We start from the raw sequence: 25,150 nt of genomic DNA, 5'->3' as shown, positions 1-25,150 counted from the left end.
TGCTTTTGATTCAATGCTGGTGTACAGATTACCTAGTTTACCTTTTCCCAGATTTGAACGCACTTCACCTGAGCACAGCTACACATGCAACAGCATCGTGTGGGAGTAGCCTGAAGAAGTCCTGGGCGGGGAGAGGCCGCTTCATTTGACGTCAATAGAGAAACAGTTGAGTCAGTTTGGAGATGCGGGAACAGGACTTCCCTCCATACTGAAACCTGAACCGGAAAGCAGGAGACCCCCGTTCAGCTGAAAGCACCGGCCGAGCCGAACACTCGAACCCCGCTTTCGCCCTCAGCAGCCGCCGCAGTTCCGGTGACTTCCGCGGCTTTCCGAGCGTCTTGTAGCGGCAAGAAACACCGGATACAGCCTCCGCTGCCGGGACCGAGACTTCCGTTAAGAAGTCCGGGGAAAATCGTTTCAGTCGATATTTCTGGTGGCTGGGAAACACTGGCATGCCGTAGCAGCCTTGTGTTCAGGTATGTTTAACGTCATTTGTTGCGTCTTAGGAGTCATTAAACCGGGTTTGACGCAGTGTGCCACTCCGGTGAGACGGCGGGTTGTTGACAGGTAATATAAGTGAACGTGGGTTAACTGCGACCTGCAGTAGGCAATTAAAACAGGCTGCAACACCAAAATGCCAGGAAACACGGCTGTGTCATAATATTGTACGTTCAAACAAGTTTAAAGTCACAGCGTCTCCAACAAAAACTGATTTTCCTGTTGATTCTGCAGAGCATCCTGTTACTGTGAGAGAAGTTTATTACATAAGTTATAATTTTGAAGCAGGATTGCTGCAGACCGAAATATCTGATGGGAGGCGTTTTGGCTGCCACAGTTGTAATTAATTAATTAATTAATTAATGACAGTGGGTGTACTTATTTATTCTGTTAACACCTTGGTCCCCCACCTTCAAAAAAAAAAAAAAAGCAAATTTAAAACAGAACGGTTTTGGGAACAGTTAATACTTGTCATCATATTTTTCTAAGGAACTTGCTTGTTTATAGCACTTAGTCTGTATGCAGGCCGACGAGATCTCAGCACAATAAATTTAGGGTCATGAGTTTGAAGACAAACAGTTACAAAAACTGAAAGCTACTCTGAAATCTTGATATACAGTACCAGTCAAAGGTTTGGGCACTTGTACTGTATCTAAATCAGTGACGTGCAGTCAGGGGAGGCAGGTGAGGCACGGCCTCACCTGTCATCGTGGAAATATAAAATTAAAAAATAAATTAAATGGTTATATTCATTCAGTGATTTGTATTTTAAAGTTCTTTTCCATTTAACTACACCATTTTTAGATTAGTTTTTTCAAAATCGCTGAATTTTTGCATTTGCCGGTCAAATACTAAGAGACGAACGGTGAGGCACCAGCCCGGCGAGCCGCACCACGGATTGCGCAATCCGTGGTGCGGCTCAGTATAGTCATTGCCAATGACTACTAACTGTGCTGGCATGCTATGCAGTGAGACCGGATTACTTTCCCTTTGCATGTGGCTATTAAAATGTTCTAACACTTTTACTATATGAACTAAATTTCTATATTTTAGCTGGTGTATATAATGCACAGTTTTTTTTGTTGTTTTTTTCATTAACAACTGTATGTGTGTAATGCATTCTTGTGTTGAGCGATCATGAAACTGCTGCGAAGAGACACTAGGTGAGGCACGCAGTTCTCGTGCCTCATGGTAGGGGGCGCTGGTGATCCCAGGGACTCTACGACTCCTCGGCGGCAAGCTACCATAAACAGTTAGCAAGGCCAGTTAGTTTTTCCTGTTGCTTGGCCTTATGTTCAACATGGAAGATTACATAACTCAACTGAAAGAATTTTCTAAACTGGACTTTCAATCGAAGCAGAAGATAATAATTAAAGGAAGACCAACACCGGAGCTAAAAGGTTTGCTTCAGACTATGTTAATGTTAAACAAAACAACTGTTGCCAATCAAATGGTGAATAAGCTATATGTTTGTAAATCTGATGTGATGACGTCAGTGCCTCACCAGTCACGACCCTCACCGCACGTCACTGATCTAAATGTATACTGTAATTTATTTGGATGCAAAGTATGCACAATAAGTATAAATGGCATATGGTTTTATGCTCGTAGCTGCTGTTATGTGTGGTCATCATTTTTCGGTGTCTCTTTTACAGCCACATGTTTCTTGTGAGACATCAAAATGTGGGACATTCCCTCAATATGCAGGATTTGGGTGGTGGTGGTAATAAAGTGGGACACCTGGTGATCCATCCTACCTGCATGGCATGTATGAAGCTACAGCCAGTCACAGTTAGATTCTCTGCCTGAGAGGTTTGGCATGGCCAAAAAAAGGTTGTAGTCAGATTTAGGAGGCAGACTTCCAAAGGAGATGTTTCCATGACCACTCGTATTTTACAGGCTTCTGGAATTTAGTGTGCAGCTCTGACCTTTAATATACCCATGTACCTCACCAGGGTGCAGTTGGAGCTTGTTGGTGCGTTTTTATGAGTCACGTGACTGACTTGGCCATTTTCAGCAGTTCATTTCTGTGCATTTAAAAGGTCTTGCGTTGCATTGATAGAATATTTCTGCTCATTATCCATCTGTACACTGTTCTGCAGCCAGTTTTTAGCATTTGACTGAAATTATGCAGAAAGAAGCTCAATACCATAGGAGTTCATTTTGGTGCCCATCACCAATAAAAAAAAAAAAAAAAAAAATAAGTGACGCAGTTACATTAACATCCATACATGTCCAGGCCATAACACTGCCTCCACCATGTTTGACAGCTTATGTGAGATGCCTTTACCTTGTCTGTCTCCATAATTTTGGTAGAAGAAGCTACTTTCAGGTTCTCCCTTATTTGGCAAATCTATTTATTTTTTGTAAACTCCAGATGCTCTTCCTGACACACCCTCAAAAGGATTTATGTCTCCTCCCACGCTTGAACCTGGGATAACATCACCCTTTAGGCGAATGCATAAACCACTACCCTATGAAGCCACTGTCTCGATTGGTTTGGTACAGAATGCGGTGCGACTATTTCCTTATAGACATATTCAATATTAGCCATTTGCTGATGAGTTTCAGCATTTATAACAACTGATAAATGTAAATTTAAAAAATGGGACTGGAGAAACACCCTTCAACTGTGTTTTGAGTGTTGATGTTGCATAGTTTGTCTACCAGAGGGCACTCTGCAGCTTCCCTGCTTGCAACGTGTTTAAAATATCACAAACATAAAAACCAACTGATTTGAGCAGAGTTGGCTAGAGTGTAAACAAGTAAAAACTCAGCCGATGTATCAGAATATGCCAAATTTTGTTCTTAGAAATCGTATATCGGTCTGGCTCTATTTCTTTGTCAACAACAGCCACATCATTTCCATCCAGTGTCTTGAGACCTTGTTGGAGTTTTCGTCGTTCCAATGGGAATACAACTAAATATTATAATCAAATTTTTATTCAATTTTATTTATCTAGTGCCAAATCACAACAAATAGTTGCCTCAAGGCGTTTTATATTGTAAGGTAAAGATCATACAATTATTACAGAGAAAACCCAACAATAAAAATGACCCCCTATGAGCAGCACTTGGTGAGAGTGGGAAGGAAAAACTTCCTTTTAACAGGAAGAAACCTCCAGCAGAACCAGGCTCAGGGAGGGGCAGTCATCTGCCACAACTATATGGTGACAATTTTCTTAATCAAATTAAGTGTTTGATCTAGGAGGGTGTGTATTACAAAATAAAAAAAGAAAAGCAGGACATCTTAAAGATTTATAAGCTGGAAGTAGTAACTATTAAAATTTTGCTGATTTGCTTTCAACTAACCATTAGAGCTATAAAAAAAAAACAATGTCTCCCATCCTTAAATCAACTTGGTGCTCAAAGAAAGACAGCCATCCTGATGTGCAAAATGATGTTCTTTGCTTTAAATGTCCTGCAGCAATTGCAAGTCCAGAGTATTAAACACCACAGCTGTAAAACTGCTGAGTGCAACAGTCACACTGTGAGCCCTTGCAGCAGTATTTTTCTTTATTTGTCATGGAGCAGATGTGCCGTTTGGTGCTACCACACACCCATTAATCAGCACATGTAACCCAATCTGTTCCCTCTTTAGGCTCTTACAGATCCAAGGCTGTTTGGAAGGACTCACCAATTAGATGCCTGTGACCTTTTCTGACCCTGATGTCCTTTTTTACATGTTAGTGTGATTACTGGCTGACTTGTAATAATAACACACCATTTCATGCTTTGATTTATTGCTAATCAGAGGCTCATTCATATCCCAACCCAAGCCCCACAGGGCAAATCAGCTGAAGGATTAAACCCACTTTGTCAGGCTGTGATTGAGAGGCCACTGAAGACCTGTCACTGCTATAAATGCTGACACCACCTCAATCTAAATCCATATCCATCTGTGCCACATAAATGAGCCAGCATGCTGTAGTGGGTAGACCGATCACTTGCTGTAAATCATTAAAGCGTGGCAGATGTGTGACAGATGTGAGGGCAGGAGGTGAAGTGGATGGGGTCAAATAAATAGGGTCTACTTTGCAGCACTGCATGGTGGAAATCTGTTCAGAAGCACTCCACTATCTAAAATGCATGCAAATGGCTGGTAAGCTTCTGTTTGAGGTCATTTCAGCAAAGTAGGCTTTTAAAGGTATTTTCAGTTAATGTGTTTCATTTGCAACTTTTCTCTTTCCCTGAACTGTCCATGTCATTATTTTAAAACATCTGACAGGCTGCAGAGCTGTCTGCAATGAAGAGGCGAGCCAAGAAGTTGCTGGAGGAGGAGGAGGAGACCTTGTGCTGCTGCGAATACGTGAACAGACACGGACAGCGCAGCCATGTAGCAGCCTGCTGCTGTGACTGTGAGGACATGGATGAAGCCTGTGACAGGTGGGAAATGTCAAACTGAATTTTTTACCCCACTTGAAGCCAGGATAGGCAACTTGTTTTTGGTGTAACTGAACAAAAGTACACAATAACCTTTCAGCAGATTGTAATTTGATTGCTCTGAAAGGGAGCAATTCCTTGGGCTCTGTTTTGGGGCTTTAGAAAGCATGTGATTGGAGACTTTGGCCAATCACAGGTCTTCTCAAAGCAGATCAGCTGGGCAATATAAATTTGTAGAAGAGTGAAAAATCTCAAGTGTAAGAAGCACTGCTGATGTGGGTTAAGTTAAGGACTTTAACCTGGGAGAATAGGGTTTAAAAAAAAAAAAGAAAAAAGATCACATTTATTAAAATTTTTCAAATATAGTAACAATTTAACATCACAGCTGAAATGTTGTTGGTTCAGGCTTTAGGTGATTCTTTTCTGAAACACAGTTGCATAACTACAACAACCATTACGATTGTGGTTAAACTAAAAACTTGCTTCTATGTGTAAGAACAAGCTACATTTAAAGGGTTCTCATCCCAGCAGAAACCCTGGACAATAAACAGAAAAAGCCCACACAAATTGTCTAAAATTCCTGCATTTGTCTGACCAACAGTGCAAAATCCAAAGAGATTTGTTATTTTTAGAGATAAGCTTCAAATATGGCATTGTTGGGCTCAGTGGCTCCATGTTTTAGGGGTTAACGCACTTTAATTACATGTGGAAAAATTTCCGGTTCCAGACCGTGAGGATACCCAAACCTAGTCTCAAGGGGTCGCGAACTAGTGTACTCCTATTCCTAAGCCTGGATAAATGGGAGGGTTGTGTCACAGAGGCCATCTGGTGTAAAAACTGTGCCAAATCAAAATGTGGATTCATCCCCTATTGTTTGGGCAATAACAGAACGGCCAAAAGTACCCATTGTGTTGTTGGGAGAAAATCTGAATCCTAATTTTGAGGTGGCTAAAATGGCATTTGTAGATTGCTTATTTTATCCAACAACAGCCCCAGACCCAGAAATTTTTAATTTGTTTCATCAATTGCATGTTTCTCACAGTAAGATGCAGAAATGACACTGTAATTGCAACCTGCTATTTATTATGAATAAATATAAGTGAATAACTTGTATTTGAAGTCTGTCTTTATATATGGGTGCTTAAAACATGTTAACTGGTTGAAGGTTTGCCCACATGGTGGCTTTAATTGGAAAAATATTACACCTTTTCCTTTACTTCATCAGGTTTCTGAAGAGGGAACCTCAGAAGCCCGAATCCCTGTCACAGGTGACTGCAGTCGTCGCAGATCGGATTCGTGTGCCCTGGCTGTGGGGTGGAGCTCGAAAGGTGGACCTGTCCATCATCCCTCCTCTTATTCTCCTTCCTGCCCTGCTGCACCTCGCTGCTCTCCACTTCCTGATCGGTGTGGTGGTTCTGACTGCTCTGCCGGGCTTGGTGCTGTGGTACTACTATTTCACCCACCGTAAGAAAGGACGAACGCTCTTCTTCCTCAGCCTGGCCCTCTTCTCCTTGGGGTACATGTACTACTTATTCATCACAGAGGTGTTTCCGCGTGGGGATGTTGGCCAGCTTCAGCTAGCGGTGGTAAGCGTGGGGGTCGTCCTCACCCTGCTAGCTCTCTTCCATACCAAGAGAGATCCTGGCATCCTGCGACCAAACGAAGAGTCCGTTCACAGCAAGGTGACGTATTACAGCCCCCCGGCAGACAGAAACCCTTCCCTCAATGGGGGGAGACAGGATGTGACGATGACTATAGCCAACCGGACTGGGTTGTCAGAGCAAGTGGAAGAGGAACTGAAGGAAAGTAAACGAAAGAACTGGTGTCAGGTGTGCAGATTGGTGCGGCCCCCCAGGGCGGGACACTGTCGCATCTGTGGTGTCTGCGTGCTGCGTCTCGACCACCACTGTGTCTGGTGGGTTCCATTAAAATGCCTCTCAGCTCGGCCTGCCTGTCATCACTGTTTCCTTCTCATTCAAACACTGATGTTGTCTTGTTTGTCACCTGCTTGTCTTTTCTACACAAACACTATACAAGTCTAAAATAACAAGTTTAATTTATAAGAGTTAAGTTGCTGTCTGTCGTTTCAGGTAATGAGCTCAGACAAAATGAATGTTTTTGTCCAGTTTACCATATTTTTTTGTATGTTGTGTTAACATCATGATTTCCTTGCTGCCGTCCACTCACACCAGTGTGTTCCTGCATGTTTGTGTGTAGTGTAGTGTAAACCTGGAGTCTCAGTACAATGTTTTGTCTGCTTGTGTGTGTGTGCTCGTGTGTTTGTGCGTCCCCTTCTGTCTGTGTCGAGGCAGGATAAACAGCTGTGTGGGGCAGGCCAATCACCGCAGCTTTCTGCTCACGCTCGTCCTCTTCCTGTTGACGTCCCTGTACGGAATCAGCCTGGTCCTGCAGAGTGTGTGTCCGCGACAAAATCTCCTCATTGCCTTACTCTACTGCCCGGGAGTCTACAACCAATACAGGTACTGGAAACGGACATACAGTCCTGTGAAAACCTAAATACACCATGATTCAGTAGCATGTAGAGCCAACTCAGTCTCTCACAGTGTTGCTTCAGTTCATTGATTTTTGTAGGCATTAGTTTATGCACAGATTTCTTAGGGTCCCACCACAGCATTTTAATCGGGGTGAGGTTTGGACTTTGCGTCATTGTAACACATTGACTCTTTTCCTTTTCAGCCATTCTGTTGTAGATTTGCTGCTGTGCTTGAAATCATGGTCCTGTTGCATGACCCAGTTTGAGCCAATCTTTAGCTGTCAGGCAGAAATTTGACTCTAGGATACTTTGGTACACACAGGAATTCATGGTCGACTCAATGACTGCAAGATACTCAGGTCTGTGGCTGCAAAATAAGCACAAATCCATATCCCTCCACCACTGTGGTGTAACATTAACATCATATTTCTTTCTTTATCTTCAGTCTTGCAGTAAAGTTCTAGTCTAATTAAAAGATCTCAGATTGCTGTTTAAAAATAAATAAATAAGAAAGCCTTGATTTAGTCTTTGTTTTTCTTTTAGTTCATTTTCAGCATCTCTAAGTTGCAGAAATTCAGAAAATATACAGATTTTTTTTTTTTTGGTTAAAAAAGAATAAATGATATGATGGTTGATGCAGGACAAAAATTACAAATGTTCTTTAATGCTGTATGCAAAAAAAAAATGAAGGTATCTTTTGGAAAAATAAGAGTGGTGCAGGGCCAACATAAACACCTGTAAAACCACAAATGGTAATCTTAACACATTACACATACACATTACACTGACAGCTGAGTCTGCGTCTACAGAAACTGGGGTTGGCAGCCTTTTTTGCAGCAGTCAACATCCTCATTGACCCAACGTGCGGCTATTTAATATTTTTCCCACAACTACCAGAAGTGAAGTCTTTCCATGAGCATCTGCTGTACTGAATCACTTTCATGAGTACTTTGGAGCCCATCAAGCTATTGGAGAAAGTTCAGTTTTTTCCGAGACCAGTGAGCATGGATGTGAAGTAGTTTAAATGATTGGTACTGGCACTGCTACTGCAATCAGATACTTAGAATAGGCGAACTGTGAATGAATATCTTTATATCAACATGTAAAAATACTGGTTCTTTAAACTGTGATCTGTCCATTTACACTCTTAACTGGTTACACCAAATATTTATAAAACAAAAAACACAAAAAAAACTATTTCTATTTAAACTGAAGTATTAGCTGGGCATGAGAAAACTCTTCCACTGGTAAAATTTACTACCTTTCTTTTTGTCTGTGTTCCAGCACTGCTCTTTGTTTCACCTGTGCGTGGTACAGCAGTATCGTGACCGGCGGGCTGCTTCACCTGCTGATGGTGCAGATCATCAACGTCAGCTACAATGTGACTGAGCGTGAGGCCCGCATTGCCCTGCGAGAGAAAACTGCTCGCAGTGCCTACTGGGGACTCATCGTGGACACTGGCGTCTATTCCCGAGGTTTCCGCAGCAACTGGTCTGAGTTCATGAACATGGGAGACAAAGTGATTCCCCCCTCTCTCACAGACTTGGTGTAAGAGGCTGTTAAGCGACCCTGTTTAAAGTTTGGGAATTGTGGCTGCTGCTGTGTATGTGTCCACTGGAGGGCAGCATGGCTCCTTTTGAGCTAGAGCTGCTGTGCTTTAATATGTAACGTGGTGTTACACTGACTTTGACACTCAGCAATAATAACTGCTCATCCCCATAAGATGCACATATTGCCATTAATGTGAAGGACATGTGGCATCTCCTCTATGCAGCCGCTCATATTCATCACTGTTGCCTCACTTCACCCCTGCCAAACAAATATTACTATTCCTTCATGCTGGATGCCTTCCTTGGACTTGAAGGCTGACCTTATACTTTATCTCCCCTCCCTTGTAGTGCCTTGGTGCAAGACAATAACACCAATCTGTTGATGCTGGTGGGGACAATTTGTCTGTGCACAGCACAAGATGTTGCCTCTGAGTGTGCAGATAGGATGTTCAAAGAGGCTCTTTTGGCTCACTATAACCTTTTCATCATTCATAGACAGACTGCACTTGACCTTACTTGGCCTTGTGAAATGAATTCATGGATATTTATCACAACTAATTGAAACATTTTGGCACAGGCCAGATAGGCCAGCTAATTTGAAGCTCCACAGCAGTGGATTGCATGGTTATTACCATGTGGTTACTTTGACTCTTTTAATCTATTTTCAAAACTGATAAATGGAAAAAGCAAATGTGTCAATACGTGTTGGCTTCAGTGAGAAAAATGTGCTTTTCCCTGCTTTTGGTTCTCACAGGCATTAAAGCTGTTTTTTTTTTTGGTACTCTAGTAATTGCACAATTGTGTTTTTATGAAAATAATTGTATTTATTTTTATAATATAAATGTGAGAAATGTGCAGTGTTTTCATCTTCCAGAGTGATGCTCTAATGTTTTCATGCCAACTGTATCAGCAAGCATTATGTTGCCTAGACTGTTGGTCTTCCCAGAGGCTTTACAGTGGATGGGAGCAGAAATCCGGGAGAACCTCAGTCACTTTACGGCACAGCTTCTCCCTCCGTACATCTCTCTCTCTTTCCTTGCGCAGCAAACATGGAAGCTGCCTCCAGGCCAGGAAACATTGCCGCAGCACTCGTCTAAAATGCAGGCAGATGGAGGGACAGACGGAAACAGGGCAAGCGAGCAATAACAAACTGGATTAAAGGGACCTCCAGGTTGACAACACCTAATAAGTTTTCACATGTAACTGAGGGGCTTGTTGATAATGGCAGCAAGGCAGCTGGTGGGAATTCACTAGCAGCCTGTGGCTATTAAACGGACTTCAGCTAACAAGCTGGAATTTATAAACATTCCCAACTCGTGGCAATGACAGGTCATTCAAGTGCTGCTTAAAAAAAAAATCTCATATTTTGATCAAAATGGAAGGCTTTGCAATATTAGTTTAGGCATAGATGTGAAAACAAACACTGCAGACTAATTTCGCTGTAATTTAAAAATCAGACTGACTCTAGAGCTTCTGGAATTTTTGGAAGTTTTGTACGGGTATTCGTGTAATCCAAGGGTTGATTTTTGTGAACTATGGAAAACGTCTGACCCTTTCTTTACATTTTTGGTTTTGAGAGAAATTAATTTCATGACTTCTGACTTTCATCTGATGGATAACAAGTAAAATAAGTCAGTTCAATAATAAAAGTTTAAAGATGAATGGTACGGTTATCATTTTGAGCAATATACCAATCAGACACAACACTCAGATGCACCGGGCCATGGACACAGGCCCTCTACAAATGTCTTGTGGTGTCCACTGATCCACTGATGGTGGGGTACAAGTCTCAGTAAAATTAGTTTGTTCTGGAGCATCCTGGTGATGCTCATTTGGACTGGGAATTAAGTGCTGGAGGAGACCACTGCTGTTGGAGAGTGCTTTTTCGTGTGTCTGTATGTGTGTGCTTGGTCTGTAACGCTGTTTAGGTTGGTGGAACACATACATGTAATATCTAAATGAATATCTGGACACAGATTTCTCTGCAGATCATTGTATTGTAACAAAATTATTAATGTTATTTAGTCAAAAGTGTCATTTTTAATGCTGTGGCTGGCTGGGATACATTGTACTTAGTGTTGGTGGGCATGCTGTAAACTAAGCTAAGGTCAAATCTCAGCAAATCAGCATTGAGCACTTTTATAATCAGAAACATTAGCTTGGAGCTTATGGTTGCTTTACTAGTTGCGTCACCTCAACTAGATGCCACCCAGATTTGTACCCTGCTGGTCTCTTTCTGCTTGGTAGCAGAGCTCTGTGAGCTCTACTAGAGTCAGTAAATCATAATTAAAATAACCAAAAAAAATCTTAACAGTCTCATGTCTAACTTTTTACTTTAACAAATTTATGGCATGGCAGATATTCTAAGCAAAGCAGCATGTTATCATGCTGACTTTAGCATTTAGGGAGAGTATTATTACAGTTTTATATACGACCTGTATATCACAATTATCCCCCAGATTTATTGACTGTTGGATATCTGAAAAAGCTATTATTGCAGAAACGTGGACTGTTTTAAAACGCTACACAGTGAGCTACAAAAACATCCCAATGGACTCCATTAATCATCATATGAAAAGACAGTTGCAGCTAACAGCAGATATGAGGTGCACTGGAGTCAAGGAGATGGTGGTATAATTCTTCCATATAATGCACAGGAAGTTGTGGAGGAAAACGCAAAAAAAAAAATGCACCTCATATTTCATATTGGTAAATATCCAGAAACGGCTTCTGCAGTGTGTATTACTGAGTCATCATCTGCACAATTTACCAGTAAATCTATTTTTTCAGGGCTATTGGAGGTGTTAGGAGTCTGTTATTGAATATGCCTTAGAGGTCAAATGAATGAAACTGTTCTGATTCAGCATTTTAACTTGTAATTAAAATTCTTTCAAGCTGTTAAATACAATAACACCCTCTTGGTTGGTTATATTACTGTGAACATATGGCAGAGTCAGGGGGTAGCAGACCTGTTATTATGCTCCTGAGCCAGCTCCTGATGGTCCCACTCCATCAGCCTCGCCTGAGTCACGTGGTCCAACAGCGCCAGCAGAAACCTCCTCAGAGTGCGTGTGCGATAGAAGCGCTCAGCTCGCTCTTCCTGAATTATCTGCACATCTCTCAGCTGGAATAAACAACACTTGCTTAAAAATAAGAATGTTGTGAAAATCCAAAATATGAGATGTACAGTGCCATGAAAAAAGTACCCCCCTGATTTCTTATTTTTTTTGCATATGTGACATGTTTCAAATCAAACCAGTTTTTTTTAGACAAAGATAACCTGAGTAAATACAAAATGCAGTTTTTAAATGATGATTTCATTTATTGAGGGAAAAGTTATCCAAACCTACCTGGCCCTGTGTGAAAAAGTAAATGCTCCCTAAACCTAATAACTGGTTGTGCCACCCTTGGCAGTTATTGCAAGAGTTTGTCAATGTGCTCATGGAGTAATTTTGGTAGGCCGGCCACTCCTGGGAAGGTTCACCTCCAGGTTCAGTCCATTTGTGGATAATCTCTTTCACCGTGGTTCACTGGAGTCCCAAAGCTTTAGAAGTGGATTTGTAACCCTTTCCAGACTGAGATGTCATTGACTTTGCTTCTCAGCTGTTCTTGAGTTTCTTTTGATTGTAGCATGATTTGAGATCTTTTAGCCTGCTTCACTTTGTCAGACAGGTTCTGTTTACGCGAATTCTTGATTGAACAGGTTTGGGAGTAATCAGAAATTAGTTTGTGGCTAGTGAAATTGAACTTGGCTTTCCAAAAATGTGGTCAGTCACACTTAATTCATGATTTCATAAGGGGGGCAATTACTATTTCTCACAGGTCCAGGTAGGCTTGGATAGATTTTTTTCCCATAAACGAACTTATCATTTAAAAACTGTTTTTTGTATTTACTTAGGTTATCTTAGTCTAATATTAAAATTAGTCTGATGACCAGAAACGTGTGATTAAAAAACTAAGAGATCAGGAAGGGGGGCAAATACGATTTCACAGCACTATATAAAATATGTGACAAAATAAAGGAAAATCAGTACATCTTGGTATTGATTGTTTTGCTGATAGTGCGAGTGATGACTGGGATCTGGTGACTGAGAAGGGCGCAGCAGATGATTTACATTATTTTCATACTCATAAAATTGTTCAGTGACCCATATCGCCCTGTGGATGATTTATTGTCATCCTGGGAGAGAAAAATCACAGGCGCATAGAAACGGTTCATGACAGGAAACAACTTTGTATTGACTTGCATTGATCCTTCTTAAAAGAATGCAAGTAATACCAATTGAATACCCCCCACAGCATAATGGAGCCACGGGGTCAGGTTCTTTCCTTAACTTGTCACTCATAAAGACTTGACAAATGAAAATATAACTGAGTAGGTAGAAGAGGAGATTAGGAAAAGGTTTCTTTAAGTCAGCCTTGATGAGGTGTGCATGTGTGCAGGTGTATGCGTACTCTTTTCCAGCAGTTTAAGCTCCTCCGAAGCAAAAGGTGCTGGTGCAGTTGGTCAGCACAAGCTTCTTTGTTAGACAGAGACTCTCTTGCTGATTGCTGCCAGCCTAATGTGCACCGCCTCAGGAGGACGAAATTGTGATGACGCTCAGCCAGCTGGCAGGGAATAAAAGAGAGAGAGAGAGAGAAAAAAGGCACCAATGTGCACTCATGAATGTATCTAAACTCACTCGTATGTGCCAGGTAGAAAAGCCGTGTACTCGTATCCAACAGAGAGGTTTTATATCAAGCTATGAAACATGAATACAAAAGATTTTCTGTGTTCATTTGCGAAGCTGTACTCAGGCAGAAACATTTGGAGGATGAAATAATGATAGCGTCGAGGGAGTGCAGCTAGAAAGTTGAGCCACGCGCTTTTGTTTGGATGCTTTCCCTCTGCACTGTCTGAGAGTTTCTGGGCATCACGTCCCGAGTGTGTCGTAGCTTTGCCTTTGGCTCGTGCCTTTCATGTTTGTGCAGAGTGAGATTTTTTTTTTTTTCCTTTATAACCCAGAACAGTTTGTGCATTGCTCACAATTATCAGTTATTGTGTGCATTGCTCACAATTGCCACTTTAACACAGTAAAGGTGTTAAAGTGGGTTGGCTGTGGATGCACATTTATTATTAATGATTAACTCAAAAGTGCTTTACAGCCAGGGAAAATATAATGCCAGTGCAAATATATATTATTAAATGGATCGATGCACAAAGAAAAATTTAATCACCAAGGAGAATAAATATAGAGCAAATGCATAAATGCATTCACAGAAAATTCAAAAGGTTCAGCAGACTGCAGTTGCCTTTGCATTACTGCTTTCTAGACAGCCGATGCACATACTGCTTGCGCTCTTCTTCAGTTTGTGTCCGGCCAGGTGGGCCTTTTATTATGCAAATCCTTGCTTGGACTTGAGGCTTTTGAGCGACACTTGCTTTCCAAGGTCAAAATGTCTCCCTTCTAGTCTTTGTAATTCTGCGATAATGGAGAGGTTGGAGCTCCTTGCAGAGTTTTCTCCTCAAATAATGTTTTTAGTTTACTCTTCACAGCCAGAAATTCAATAGCACTGGCTTGCTCCCTGTGTCGCTGCAAGCTGACAGCTGAAATGGACAGGACAGGTGATTTACCTCCACGCTGTCTTGTCTGAGCTGAATGAGGCGTTTCCATGGCGCCAGGCCTCGTCGCAGCAATGACGTTCTGCGGTAGTGTTGGCCGGCCAGTGTCATCAGCTCCTTTTGCCTTTTCAGTTGTCTCTGTTTCTCCTCTTCCCTCTGCGCAGAAACAAAGTGACATTATTTTTATTATTCTGCAGGGAGTCACATGAAAGAACTGCTTCTTGTACTCAGACCCTTGTAGTTCAGCTTCTGTGTGAACATCCATTAAATATGAAATATACCTCACCTCTCTTTCCAGCCGTTTTTCCTCCCTTCGCCTTTCTGCTGCTTTGCGTTTCTCCTCCTCCTCCTCCTTCTGCCTGAGCTCCTCAGCGGCTTTCATCTGAGCCTGAAAGTTGTGTTTTCCATTAAATTTGTATGTGTTTTTTAACAGTTGTTTGGGAGGTCCCAAAATAAAAATTGTAAGAGGTCTGCACTTATGAAGTGCATTTTAACCTTAGCTAGGTTCTACTGCACGTGTTTCTCATTCACCCATTCTCACAAACAAACGGACTTAACGTCTTGTCCATAAACAACTCCACACAACAGGGGGCAGGGAATCAAACTGTCAATCTGTGAAAAATCGGATCTACCACCTGAACCACAGCTGCTGCAAAAATATAGCTTACCAGCTTTTCCTCTTCTTTCTTCCTCTTGAATTCCTCAATTTCCTTCCTTCGCTCTGCGCGCTGATGTGCTCGGGCCTCCATGGCTTCAGAAAGAGTGAGGGAAAGTGAGTGGAGGACAAGGTTTCTTCTGTAGCAATCCCATGAGTGGATGTGCATGTTTATCCACGTCTTATGCTTTTTTATTCTGAATGCGAACACATAGGCCTTTATGCCCACAAATGTAATCTGTTCATACTGTATGTGTGACTCTGAGTCACTTAACTTCCTGAATAAAAGCGCTACAGCAGTGCGTCACCACATCTTTTGGAGATGGAAATGAACTTTCAGTGCTTGCTTTTATGTATGCATGTGTGAATGATCCCTTGCACAGTGAGCCATCTTTCAGACTGACCTGTGATGAGTGGATGGGGGCATGTCTGCGGCGTGACAGCTTTCCTCGAGGTCGTGCTCTGATTGTCAGGTTCTCCAGTTCCTCTCGGTGCCCTGCAACAGAAACAAAGGCCTGTCAGAACTCTGTCTGATTCTGTTCCTGGCAAGTCTTACTCAGAAAGGTGATGACCAAAGGCAAACTTGCCAGACATGTATCAGATTGTCTGTAAATGAATTTCAGTGTGAAGAACTTTCTTCTTTATCGGGTAATTGCTTCTATCACAGTTCATCTTCATCTATATTATGAAAACAGTGAGTATCTGTACCATACTAAACATATAATATTGGTTCAACACACATTTACCTAATGAGGTGTCCACACACACAAACCTTTCCACTTGTTCTGCCATTAGTCTCTACAGAGGTAAGAGAAGTGAGCGAACTGTGATTACTCATCTTGAGAGGTTTTAAAGCTATTAACAAATTTATAGCATGTGGAGTTAGTCTTACTTAAGGCTGAGAGTGAGGCCAAGTTAAAAATAGTATGTGCAAGAATTTAGTAGACACAATAATCAGTACAGGCTCTAAACCTCTAAGTCTGAGAAACCATTACATGGTTTAATTTCAACATCTGTAACATGAACATTTCCAAGTTTGTCATCCCTCCTCAGGCCTCATCCAAAGTGTACTGGCAGGTTGTGATGAATCTCTCTCTCAGTGGGTTCTACTTCACCATGCAGACCTAGCGTACGGATCATTTGGCCTCATGGGAAAGTGCTGCAGTACATCTGGACACACATTTACTAGCTCTGGGAGGGCATTTCGGTGCAGTGGTTAGCACTGCCACCTCAGCAAGAAGTTTCAGGCTTTGAGCTTCCTGCTCAGCTTGGGCCTTTCTGTGTGGAGTTCTCAACTTTTGTCTTGTCAGTCCACAGAATATTGTTCCAAAAGAACTCTGACCTTAACTGAGGCAGGGCAGGCCTGCACTTCTTTAGATGTTCTGGATTCTTTTCTAACCTCCTGGATGAGTCATTGATGTGCTCTTGGAGTAATTTTGGTAGTGGGAAAGTTCACTACTGTTCCAGGTTTTCTCCATTTGTGGATAATGTCTCTCATCGTGGTTCACTAAAGTCCCAAAGCTGTAGAAATGACTCTGTAACGCTTTCCAGACTGAAAGATGTTTCTCACCTGTTTCTGACTTTCTTTACTCCATGGCATGATGTGTTGCTTTTTGAGATCTTTTAGCCTGCTTCATTTTGTCAGACTTGTTCTATTTATGTGATTTCTTGATTCAACTGAACTCAGCTTTCCAAAAAAATTTGGTGAATCAGTGTTAATTCATGATTTAACAAGGGGGTCCATTACTTTTTCACACAGAGCCTGATAGGTTTGGATAGTTTTTCCCCTCAATAATTCATCATTTTAAAAAATTGCTTTTTGTATTTACACAGGTTATCTATGTTAAAATTAGTTTCATGACCAGAAACATACTTTTTCACAGCAATGTATGTAAAAAGGTAAACATGGTTTGTAGTATAATATACAGTACAATCAATAAAATACTATGTAAATACCAGTCCATAATCACATTTTCAATGGTAGACCTAACAGATTTTAGTACTTGCTCATAATTAATTGTTTATTAATAAGAAGCAGACTGTGATGATGAGGACCACATTGCCCAGATCTTGCCTTTGCCCACCACCCAGCTTACACTCCACCTGAAACAAATGCTTTTCCCTGTAGGGTGTCCATAGGGTGGCAGAGCCATGTTGGTACTTCGTGCTCTTCGTGCACAGGATGCTCACTGGAGAGTCCCCTTACCGATTGTGGCTCCAGGTGGGAGCACTGGTTTCCCTCTTCTTGGTGAGGTACTACAGCTCATATACATCCAACTCATCTGGGGTTTTTTCCACTTTACCTTGGGCTCCTAATCAGAAGTTATAGCCCTTAGACAACACAGTGTGCTGGATCACGAAGGCAAAGAAACACTCCTTTGTGTCAAAAGGCGCAAGTGAGGTTTGGGTACTGATCAGGATTGCCTCTGGCACAACTCCTCTTGGAGCATTTCTGGGCACGACCAAACTCACTGCAGAAATTATCTCTCTTAGCTGGCCTGAGAGTGCTTCAGGCTACACAAAGAAGAGTGGAAATCACTGCAGGGGAAAAGGACATCTAGAACATCTAATGAGAGGAAGTAATGGATGGATGGATGCTAAGCTTACTCATAATCCTTAGATTTTGGAGGAATTATACTGTACTATTCTTTATAAATGTAAACATTTTACATCAGGAGACTTAACCGACTAATAAAAAGCGAGAAACTAAAGGCATTCTTTTAATGACTTAATTATTGATAACTTAACAGCACAAACTGGCAGCCCCAAAAGTTGCTCTTTGGCTTACAAGTGGTCTGCAAAGCATTAGTTATTTATTATCCAGTGAAAAAGCCATTAATTGCAACTTTTAAATCCTTCATAAAAGGTGCCTGATGGCAAAGTGGAACCATGAAAATTGCTTATGACACAGGGTTGGTTGTGTGGAGTGCAAAATCACTCAGTTTAAATATATATTACTTAGAACATGACCCACACTCATTTGGAGCTTACTGAAGGTCGCTTCTGGTTTATGTGATATGCAGTGAACATACCTCTGCTCCCTGGTGTCAATATTGCGACTCTTTGGTCTCAAGCCTCTGAGCATTGTTGACTGGGTAACCTGTGCAGCTCTCTCCATTTCCAGCTTCAAGACCCTCATTTTCTGCTCCTGCTTCAGCCGGTCAATTTGCTCTTGCTGCTCTTTCAGCCGCTCCCTCTGTTGCGCGATGATCTGCTTCTGGGCAACATGTCTGTTTTCAAACCTGCTGCCTGGTGATACTGATACCGAACGGGCGCAGCCGCCACCCTCCTCTTCTCTCTGCCGTGCCTTGCGGAGCTCAGCAGCAGTAGGCGCTGCATGCCGCCGGGTCACCTGCCATGGCTGAGAGGGCTGGGCCGCAGTAATCACGGGAGCCTTGTCCTGAAGCAGTGCAGAGGCATCAGGTGTGTCAGACCTGTGGTGATCTTCCTGAGGAGAATACAACAGAAAAGAGAATGTGGGATTATACACAGGAGGATCAAAATAGCAAGTTTATACAGAACTTAAGGCGACAACTCACATGCAGTAAAAGTTTCTCTTGGCATCTCAGGGCAACTTAAACTTTCTCCTGCTGGAATTCTGACACATGAACAGAAAAGGTCTTACAGCAAGAACTCCTCTAACTCCAGCTTCCCCTGCTCCATTTCTTTAGCCTCTCAAGTGCCTCCTACACCAATTTTTCAGCAAAAATGCTGAAAAATTGGTAGGAGAGAGATGGTAAACATGAGGACAAAGAGCAGGAAAACAACACTGCTGTAAGAGTTAAACCGGCCATCATGTCTCATTTCTTTCTCCAACATTTCGTCTATCTGATCTGCACACTTCTGTTCATCATCCCCACTCTCTAAAGAGTTGTAAATATTTCAGCAGGAAAACCTTCTTGGCTGAAGGGCTGAGCAAAGGTCAGGTTATCTCATGGAAGGAGGAACGATAAAAAGGAAATTTTTCATTTAGCTAAGCTCCGAAGCACAGTAATTGCCTCTGTAATTAGGCTTTCAGCACCGCCTATCAAAGCTGATGTTTTAGTCATGATTTTGCTCCCTGTGTAATATTAGAAAAAATGTGATTTGTGAGATTGTGTTCAGTGGGAATCATTAATGAAGAGAGCGTACTGTTGCTGATGACATGAGGATTTGCGAGTCTCACCTTCTCTGTGGTCTGGTTCGGTGCCTCCGGTGGGGCTGTTATTGGCTGATAAGCTGGACTTTCTGTGGCCCTGAGTTTGCCTGCTGATGCAGCACTGATTAGGGCAGCCATCTTTTGTTTGATTTCCTGCTGCCGGGCCAAAAGCTCACGTTGTTCCTTCTTCATCCGACACCATAGCTGCCACTCATTCAGGCACCGCCGTAGCAACCGTCTTCGGTCATTTTCAGCAGCCAGCTGGCATTGTCTGGAGGAGGTAAGAGATGTGATCACACCCTCAATTACTGCTTGGTCACTGTACCGTGGATATAAATTTCTCAATCAGTGAGTGGCCTACTGAGATACTCTAAATTACTAGTCTGACTTTAGATATTGGTAGTAGGAGATGGCAGGAATGATACAATGATAGTGTAACATTTACTCTTTCTGGTTCTTGCCTGTTTTCGAGTCGCAGTGCTTCCTCTGTTCTTGTCACTTCGCGCTGCTTTTGTTCTGCCCACACCACTGCTCGCCATGCCCGCCATGCTTTTAGCTTTCTCTTCCAGTCACAGAGAGCCATGGCCTTACCCGTACGTAGCCTTACGTCCAGCACCACTGAATACCATCCAGAGAAATGCCTTTGCAGGCACTAAATCATGAACACAAATGCATGCAAAACATAAATTCACATATGAAATACCAACCTACAGATGTGGTCAGAGGTTTACATACACTCATCATCTTTAATTACTTAAAAAAAAAACAGAATTGGGTACACAAGCTTGAATTTATTTTGGATTTTCTGTAATCCAGACAGGGTCAAAATATAGGCTCAAATATATACATTCACCCCCATTACTATTTGGTTAAACGTCTCATACATGATGAGTGTATGTAAACTTCTGATAACTGTACCCTGCAGATACCAACCTTGAGGTTGTTCATGTGAACCTTTCTTTCAATCATCTGTTCTTGATACAGTCGCTTAGTGTCCTCATGCTGCTGTTTCATGAGATTTTCCCTTTCCCTGTACATTAAACGTATAAATCACAAGTACAATTAGACATGTTTCCAAAGTTTACACTGAAAATGTATCAGGTCTAAGTTCACTTTCTGAATAGTCAACAATTAAACGCACACAAAACAACTTAAATACTCGAAATAATAGCGATTTACCATGTTCTCAAAATGTACCCTCTGGAATGAGCATTTCTACCTATAACATCTGCATACTTTTCAAGTAATATTAAATTTAATGCCCTCAGATACATCACTGTGATGCTGATCCAAACAATTTTTATCTAGAGACAAGGGAAAGTGAGAAGCCCTGTGATAAAATCTTTTTACCCACTTTTGTGTTTGTTTATATTTCAATTAAACATAATACAGTGTAGCCCTGTGATAGACTGGAGACCTGTCCAGAGTGTACCCTATGGCAGCCGGGATAGGCTCCAGCCCCCCATGACTCTGAATTGGATAAGTGGAAGAAGATGGATGGATGGATGGATAACACATTATAGCTCATGAAATGGTCAGAAATAACTGGAAATTGTATTGGGATCGGTCTAAGAAGATAGCAGACTTATTGCCTGCACATGCCTGCATAGTCCCAAAGACCCATTTTGAACTAAACAAATCCTGAAAATGAATCAATAACAATCCGTTCAATACCTCTAAAAATACAAAGTGAAGCTCCATCTAACCACTAACATACTTTTGGTTTATGTACAAATATCTGTAACACTGACATTCCCATTTCCATTCTCCATGTTTCGTACTAGTTGTCAAATATTTGCATGTCAGCAACGCCAGCAATGTCCATCTTTTTAACATACTGATGTTCTAGCTAAAAGGTCAGTCTTGCCTGTGAATGACCCCACACTAACTGGGCTGGAATCTTTCTTTTCTTTGGTGGTACTTTTTCTTAGTATCACATATTTGTGTCAGTTTGTAGTTTATGAAGAATGTGTAGTCTCTCTCTAAAACTCCACCTCCCATAATCCTTAGTTTTCAAGCTGTAGTGCTCTTATTATTTCCCTAAGAAGCTTCTGTTAACGCTAAGCAAAAAAAAAAAAAAAATAGTATTATATGATTTGGGGACAAAGTTAAAGCTCTAAAGATTTTTATTTATTTCCATGTTGTGACAACTGCTGACTGCTTTCCACAAAGAATGTTATCTTATGACACACTCCCCTGTGGTAAAGGAAGGCCTTACACTCAGTGTGAGCATGATTTACAACACAGCAGCAGGAGCAGACCAGATTGCAAACAATGCAATCTGATAGGCGACAAATCGAATTGTTGTAACCTTTTCTTACCTCCGTCGAACCGTCTGTTCCAGGCCTCTCCTCTCTTCCATCTGCCGTCTCAGCCTCACCATCTCCTGCTGCACCATCTCCTCTTGCCTATGTTTCTCCTGCCTTTTCCTCATCTCCTCCTCTCGCTCCCTCTTCTTTGCCTCCTCTCTGGCGGCTCGCTGGGCCTCCCTCTCTCTCTGCTCTCTCTGTCTTTCAGCCTCCCGTCGGGCCCTGTTATCTTTCACCTGCATTGGAATTCAGCAGTAATTAATGTAACTGAAAACACAGCACGAACACCCATCATTCCATATGATTTGCTCAGCGGCATGCATTGTGACAACAACCAAACCTACAGCTTTCACATTTCTTGACGCCAGCTACCTGTTGGTGTCGGGCCTCCATGGTAACGATCGGGTCTCTAAACTTTTTCCTTGTTTGTTGAACGTCAAGCGCCATTTCCTCCATCATCCTAGAGTCCAACAGCTCCTGCTCCATGAGGTCTTGTAGGAAGCTGTTGACCGCTGACTGCTCTTCTCCCTCAGCGAGGCAGTTATAGAGTTCTAAGTATTTTTGGAAAAGAAGTATCTCATCACACCTGAAGTATTTGTAAAGAACTCTACATTTTTGCAGAACATTTTTCAATATTATGGGTTCTTCAGTTTCCTCAATTTTTTTTATGGACATACTGCACACCATGCTGAGATATGCCAAGTTTTCTCCTCTTTGAGGATCACCTTAATGTAAAAATACTATTTTATGCCTGTCAAACTGTGATATTTTGGCATTTTTCATAGAATCAGCTCAAGAAAAGGGAATATAACACGTGTTTTGTGATAGACTGCTAGCAACAAAGTGCCTAAAGAAACAATTTAAAATTGGTTCTTTAGCTTCCTGAGACCCTGTGTCCACATATGGGGACATTACATTTTGGCTTTGCTGCACCTTATACTTCATTCTGCTCAATAGTGTTTTATACTTTGTTAAGTCATGTTGTTTTTCTTGTGTTATGCTATAAAATAATCCCACTGTCCACATCTGAGGACATTTTTTTTTTCACAAAAGTATGTAACAACCATGTAACAAAATACAGCTTCCTTTTCAAAGAGGAAGCTTAGTTTATATAAGTATCAGGTCCATCTAATCACAAATATCTAGCAGAAATTACAAATGCATCGTAAACAGGAGTTCATGTCTCAGGAGGTTGAGTATTGTTTTAGAAAGGTGTTTGTTATGTGTTGACAGAGCACTGGTTCGTCCCTTGAGTTAGATGACTTTTTGAAGCTTGAATCAGGTCAGTGTTAGGCAGCTTAACAAACCAAACATTCCTCTGAAAATAGTCAGATACAAGGACTCGACTAAATGTGACTGAAAAAGGAGTCAGTGTCCAAAGAAAAACTTTGAAAGACCTTCAGAAAGCCCAGAGAACTACTGCTCAAGGTCATTTTTTTTTTTTAAATTACAAGAAAGTCTGTTTCCTTGGAAGCAAAACACAAAGTAATGAGGGGAGGCTCAAGACGCACAGTACTGTATATTGATTGTTTTGAGTACTCTCATAAAGCCTTGCAGTCAAAGGTCACGTGAAGCAATATAAAACCTGCATTGAATTTTGAGAGAGGGTGTCATAATGATGTGCAAGTCTTCTGTACAGCCTTCTCCATCAGTCCCACAGGACTATTGGAGAAGGTCTTAATTGCTAATAAATAATGAATCTTTGGTTATCTCAGCAGGCAGTATTTTATACCATCAAAGGTGTTGTGGTCTAGAGCAGTAGGCAGAGCACTAGCTTGTGCAGCCGTGCCCATCCTCTCAGCAGAGCACATCAGGTCATCTTCATCCTCCAACTCCAGCTCCAGCCTCAGCTTATTACTCAGCCAGTCACCTACAAGGTCTTGAGCTGCAAGAAACAACAGGTCATATATCATCAGCACTCTTGCTGTACTCTCTGTTGTTATATAGGCAGCATCTCTACAGAGAAAAATCTATTTTTTTTTTTAAAGGGGAACCTGCCTTCACTGTAAGCCTCATCATGATCTCTCAGCTGTTCAGTGCTTTGCAATGGTACAGCTAAGCTGCTGATTCCCAGTTTAGGTTTTTTGTAGGGGAAGACTTCAGACACAGCAAATTCTGAGGCCATCTCCACTTGCTGAGGACAAGGAAAGGACACACAGATGCAGATCTGAAACTTAACAATTTTGCCTCAAACTCTCAAAGTCCCAAACCCCAAAGGCATTCAATTCAATAATAAATAAAATAAAAAAATTATAGAGAGAGGGGGACAACTGAACACACAAAAATTCTTACCTTCTTCCATTTATCAATATCTTCTTTCTTTGTGTGAATCTGAAAGAAAGATTAAAATAAGCTACAGCCTGAAAGAAACACCAAAGGGCTCACACACACACACACACACACACAAAAATCGCTGGTTTCATGGCCACCTTTTAGTGCTTAAAAATGCCCAGACAAGCTCAGAGACACCTTGAGCTGCGGTGGCAGTCTGCAAATTGAAGGCTGAGCCAAGGGCCTAAAGTCTGCGGATTATTTCACAGAAAAGCTTAGCCACTGCCTCAAATCAGCAGATTAGTTCAAAATCATTTCCCACACGTCCAGACGTCTGTGCCTTGCTAGTTGGCTGCAGGCATGTGAGTATCAGAGATATGCCTGGGTGACATTTCTAAATGGTCCCGACATCAGCCACAAGTTTATACACAGTAATAACACAGATGTGATGCTTCTTCTTCTTCATTCATAGGGCATTTAGCCAAATATTCTTCCCCTCTCTGAGGGTTTTTTTGATATTACTGGGGTAAAGGTCTGAAAGGTGAAAATAGACTGAAGAATACCTTATGTTTCCCATTTAGATAAGAGAAAGGGCTGAAATGAGCACCTTGGATTTATTTTCTGCAAAAAGGGAAGCCACAGTTTTATTCCTCTTTTTTCAGTCATGTAATCCAACCAGTCGTGACAGATGCAGCAGAGCTCTCAGTCTAACACAGATAGTCTGTGGCTTAACACGAATTCAAAGAAAAAGCTTACCTTGTTTGCAGAGCCGACTCTTCTCCACCTAAACAGGTCAGGGTTGTGACCTGGAAATGCCATCATCACTAGTTAATACAACACTGCACGCTACTATGATACAGTCCCAACTATCACTTTAGTATCTCTTCTTTACTAAAAGTGTGCGCGAAGTACAATAATCAATATAATTTTTTTATTTCTCTCGTCAAAATGCGCTTAGAAGTTACTACAAAAAGCGCTCTCAAAACCCAAGAGGCGTACACAAAACTATCGTCGAGTTGGGTTATAATGGATTCTGGGTAATGGAGTAAATTAGCTTAATTTTTTTTGGCTAACTCTCACACGAATGAAAATTTCTAGGACTACGTTTCCCACAAGACTGTAACAGGGGTTTGGCGTCTTGGGTAACCATAGCAACTTTGTTACGCTTCTTCAATGAGCAAGCGTTCTATTAAAAAAGGAAAAAAGTATTATTTAATATAATGTTCTTAAAACTAAGTGGTTGAGTTTAA

The 25,150-nt window shown here is 41.6% G+C and overlaps 2 protein-coding genes across 2 annotated transcripts; one reads left to right on the top strand and one right to left on the bottom strand.

Annotated features, from left to right (window-relative positions):
- Positions 1-11,236, top strand: zdhhc23b (zDHHC palmitoyltransferase 23b). Its single transcript, XM_030757305.1, has 5 exons — positions 1-476; positions 4,727-4,884; positions 6,107-6,796; positions 7,194-7,361; positions 8,660-11,236. Exons 2-5 carry the CDS (start codon positions 4,745-4,747, stop codon positions 8,925-8,927), a joined length of 1,266 nt encoding a protein of 421 aa, XP_030613165.1. The 5' UTR covers positions 1-476; positions 4,727-4,744; the 3' UTR covers positions 8,928-11,236.
- On the bottom strand, positions 9,775-25,004 carry ccdc191 (coiled-coil domain containing 191). Its single transcript, XM_030757304.1, has 17 exons — positions 24,657-25,004; positions 23,922-23,960; positions 23,628-23,763; positions 23,362-23,514; positions 22,002-22,180; positions 21,642-21,865; positions 20,254-20,350; positions 19,782-19,972; positions 19,348-19,591; positions 18,215-18,630; positions 15,587-15,678; positions 15,196-15,278; positions 14,814-14,915; positions 14,540-14,683; positions 13,381-13,533; positions 11,895-12,049; positions 9,775-10,018 (listed from the first exon to the last, which is right to left on the bottom strand). Exons 1-17 carry the CDS (start codon positions 24,720-24,722, stop codon positions 9,877-9,879), a joined length of 2,616 nt encoding a protein of 871 aa, XP_030613164.1. The 5' UTR covers positions 24,723-25,004; the 3' UTR covers positions 9,775-9,876.
- Between the last annotated feature and the right edge of the window lie 146 nt (positions 25,005-25,150).

Source organism: Archocentrus centrarchus, chromosome 20, assembly GCF_007364275.1.
Source record: "Archocentrus centrarchus isolate MPI-CPG fArcCen1 chromosome 20, fArcCen1, whole genome shotgun sequence".
NCBI lineage: Eukaryota > Metazoa > Chordata > Actinopteri > Cichliformes > Cichlidae > Archocentrus > Archocentrus centrarchus.
The sequence above is the reverse complement of the archived record's forward strand: the minus strand, read 5'-3'. Positions and strand labels throughout refer to the sequence as shown.

Bases quoted from the DNA above. Each gene is read 5' to 3' on its own strand.
- zdhhc23b (XM_030757305.1), top strand. From the start codon at position 4,745: ATGAAGAGGCGAGCCAAGAAGTTGCTGGAGGAGGAGGAGGAGACCTTG. The intron at 6,797-7,193 runs GTGGGTTCCATT...GTGTCGAGGCAG, and splicing joins CTCGACCACCACTGTGTCTG to GATAAACAGCTGTGTGGGGC. The intron at 7,362-8,659 runs GTACTGGAAACG...TCTGTGTTCCAG, and splicing joins GGAGTCTACAACCAATACAG to CACTGCTCTTTGTTTCACCT.
- ccdc191 (XM_030757304.1), bottom strand. From the start codon at position 24,722: ATGATGGCATTTCCAGGTCACAACCCTGACCTGTTTAGGTGGAGAAGA. The intron at 15,279-15,586 runs GTCAGTCTGAAA...CTCTTTCTGAAG, and splicing joins CCCCCATCCACTCATCACAG to CCATGGAGGCCCGAGCACAT. The intron at 13,534-14,539 runs GTAAATCACCTG...ATTCCCTGCCAG, and splicing joins TCAGACAAGACAGCGTGGAG to CTGGCTGAGCGTCATCACAA.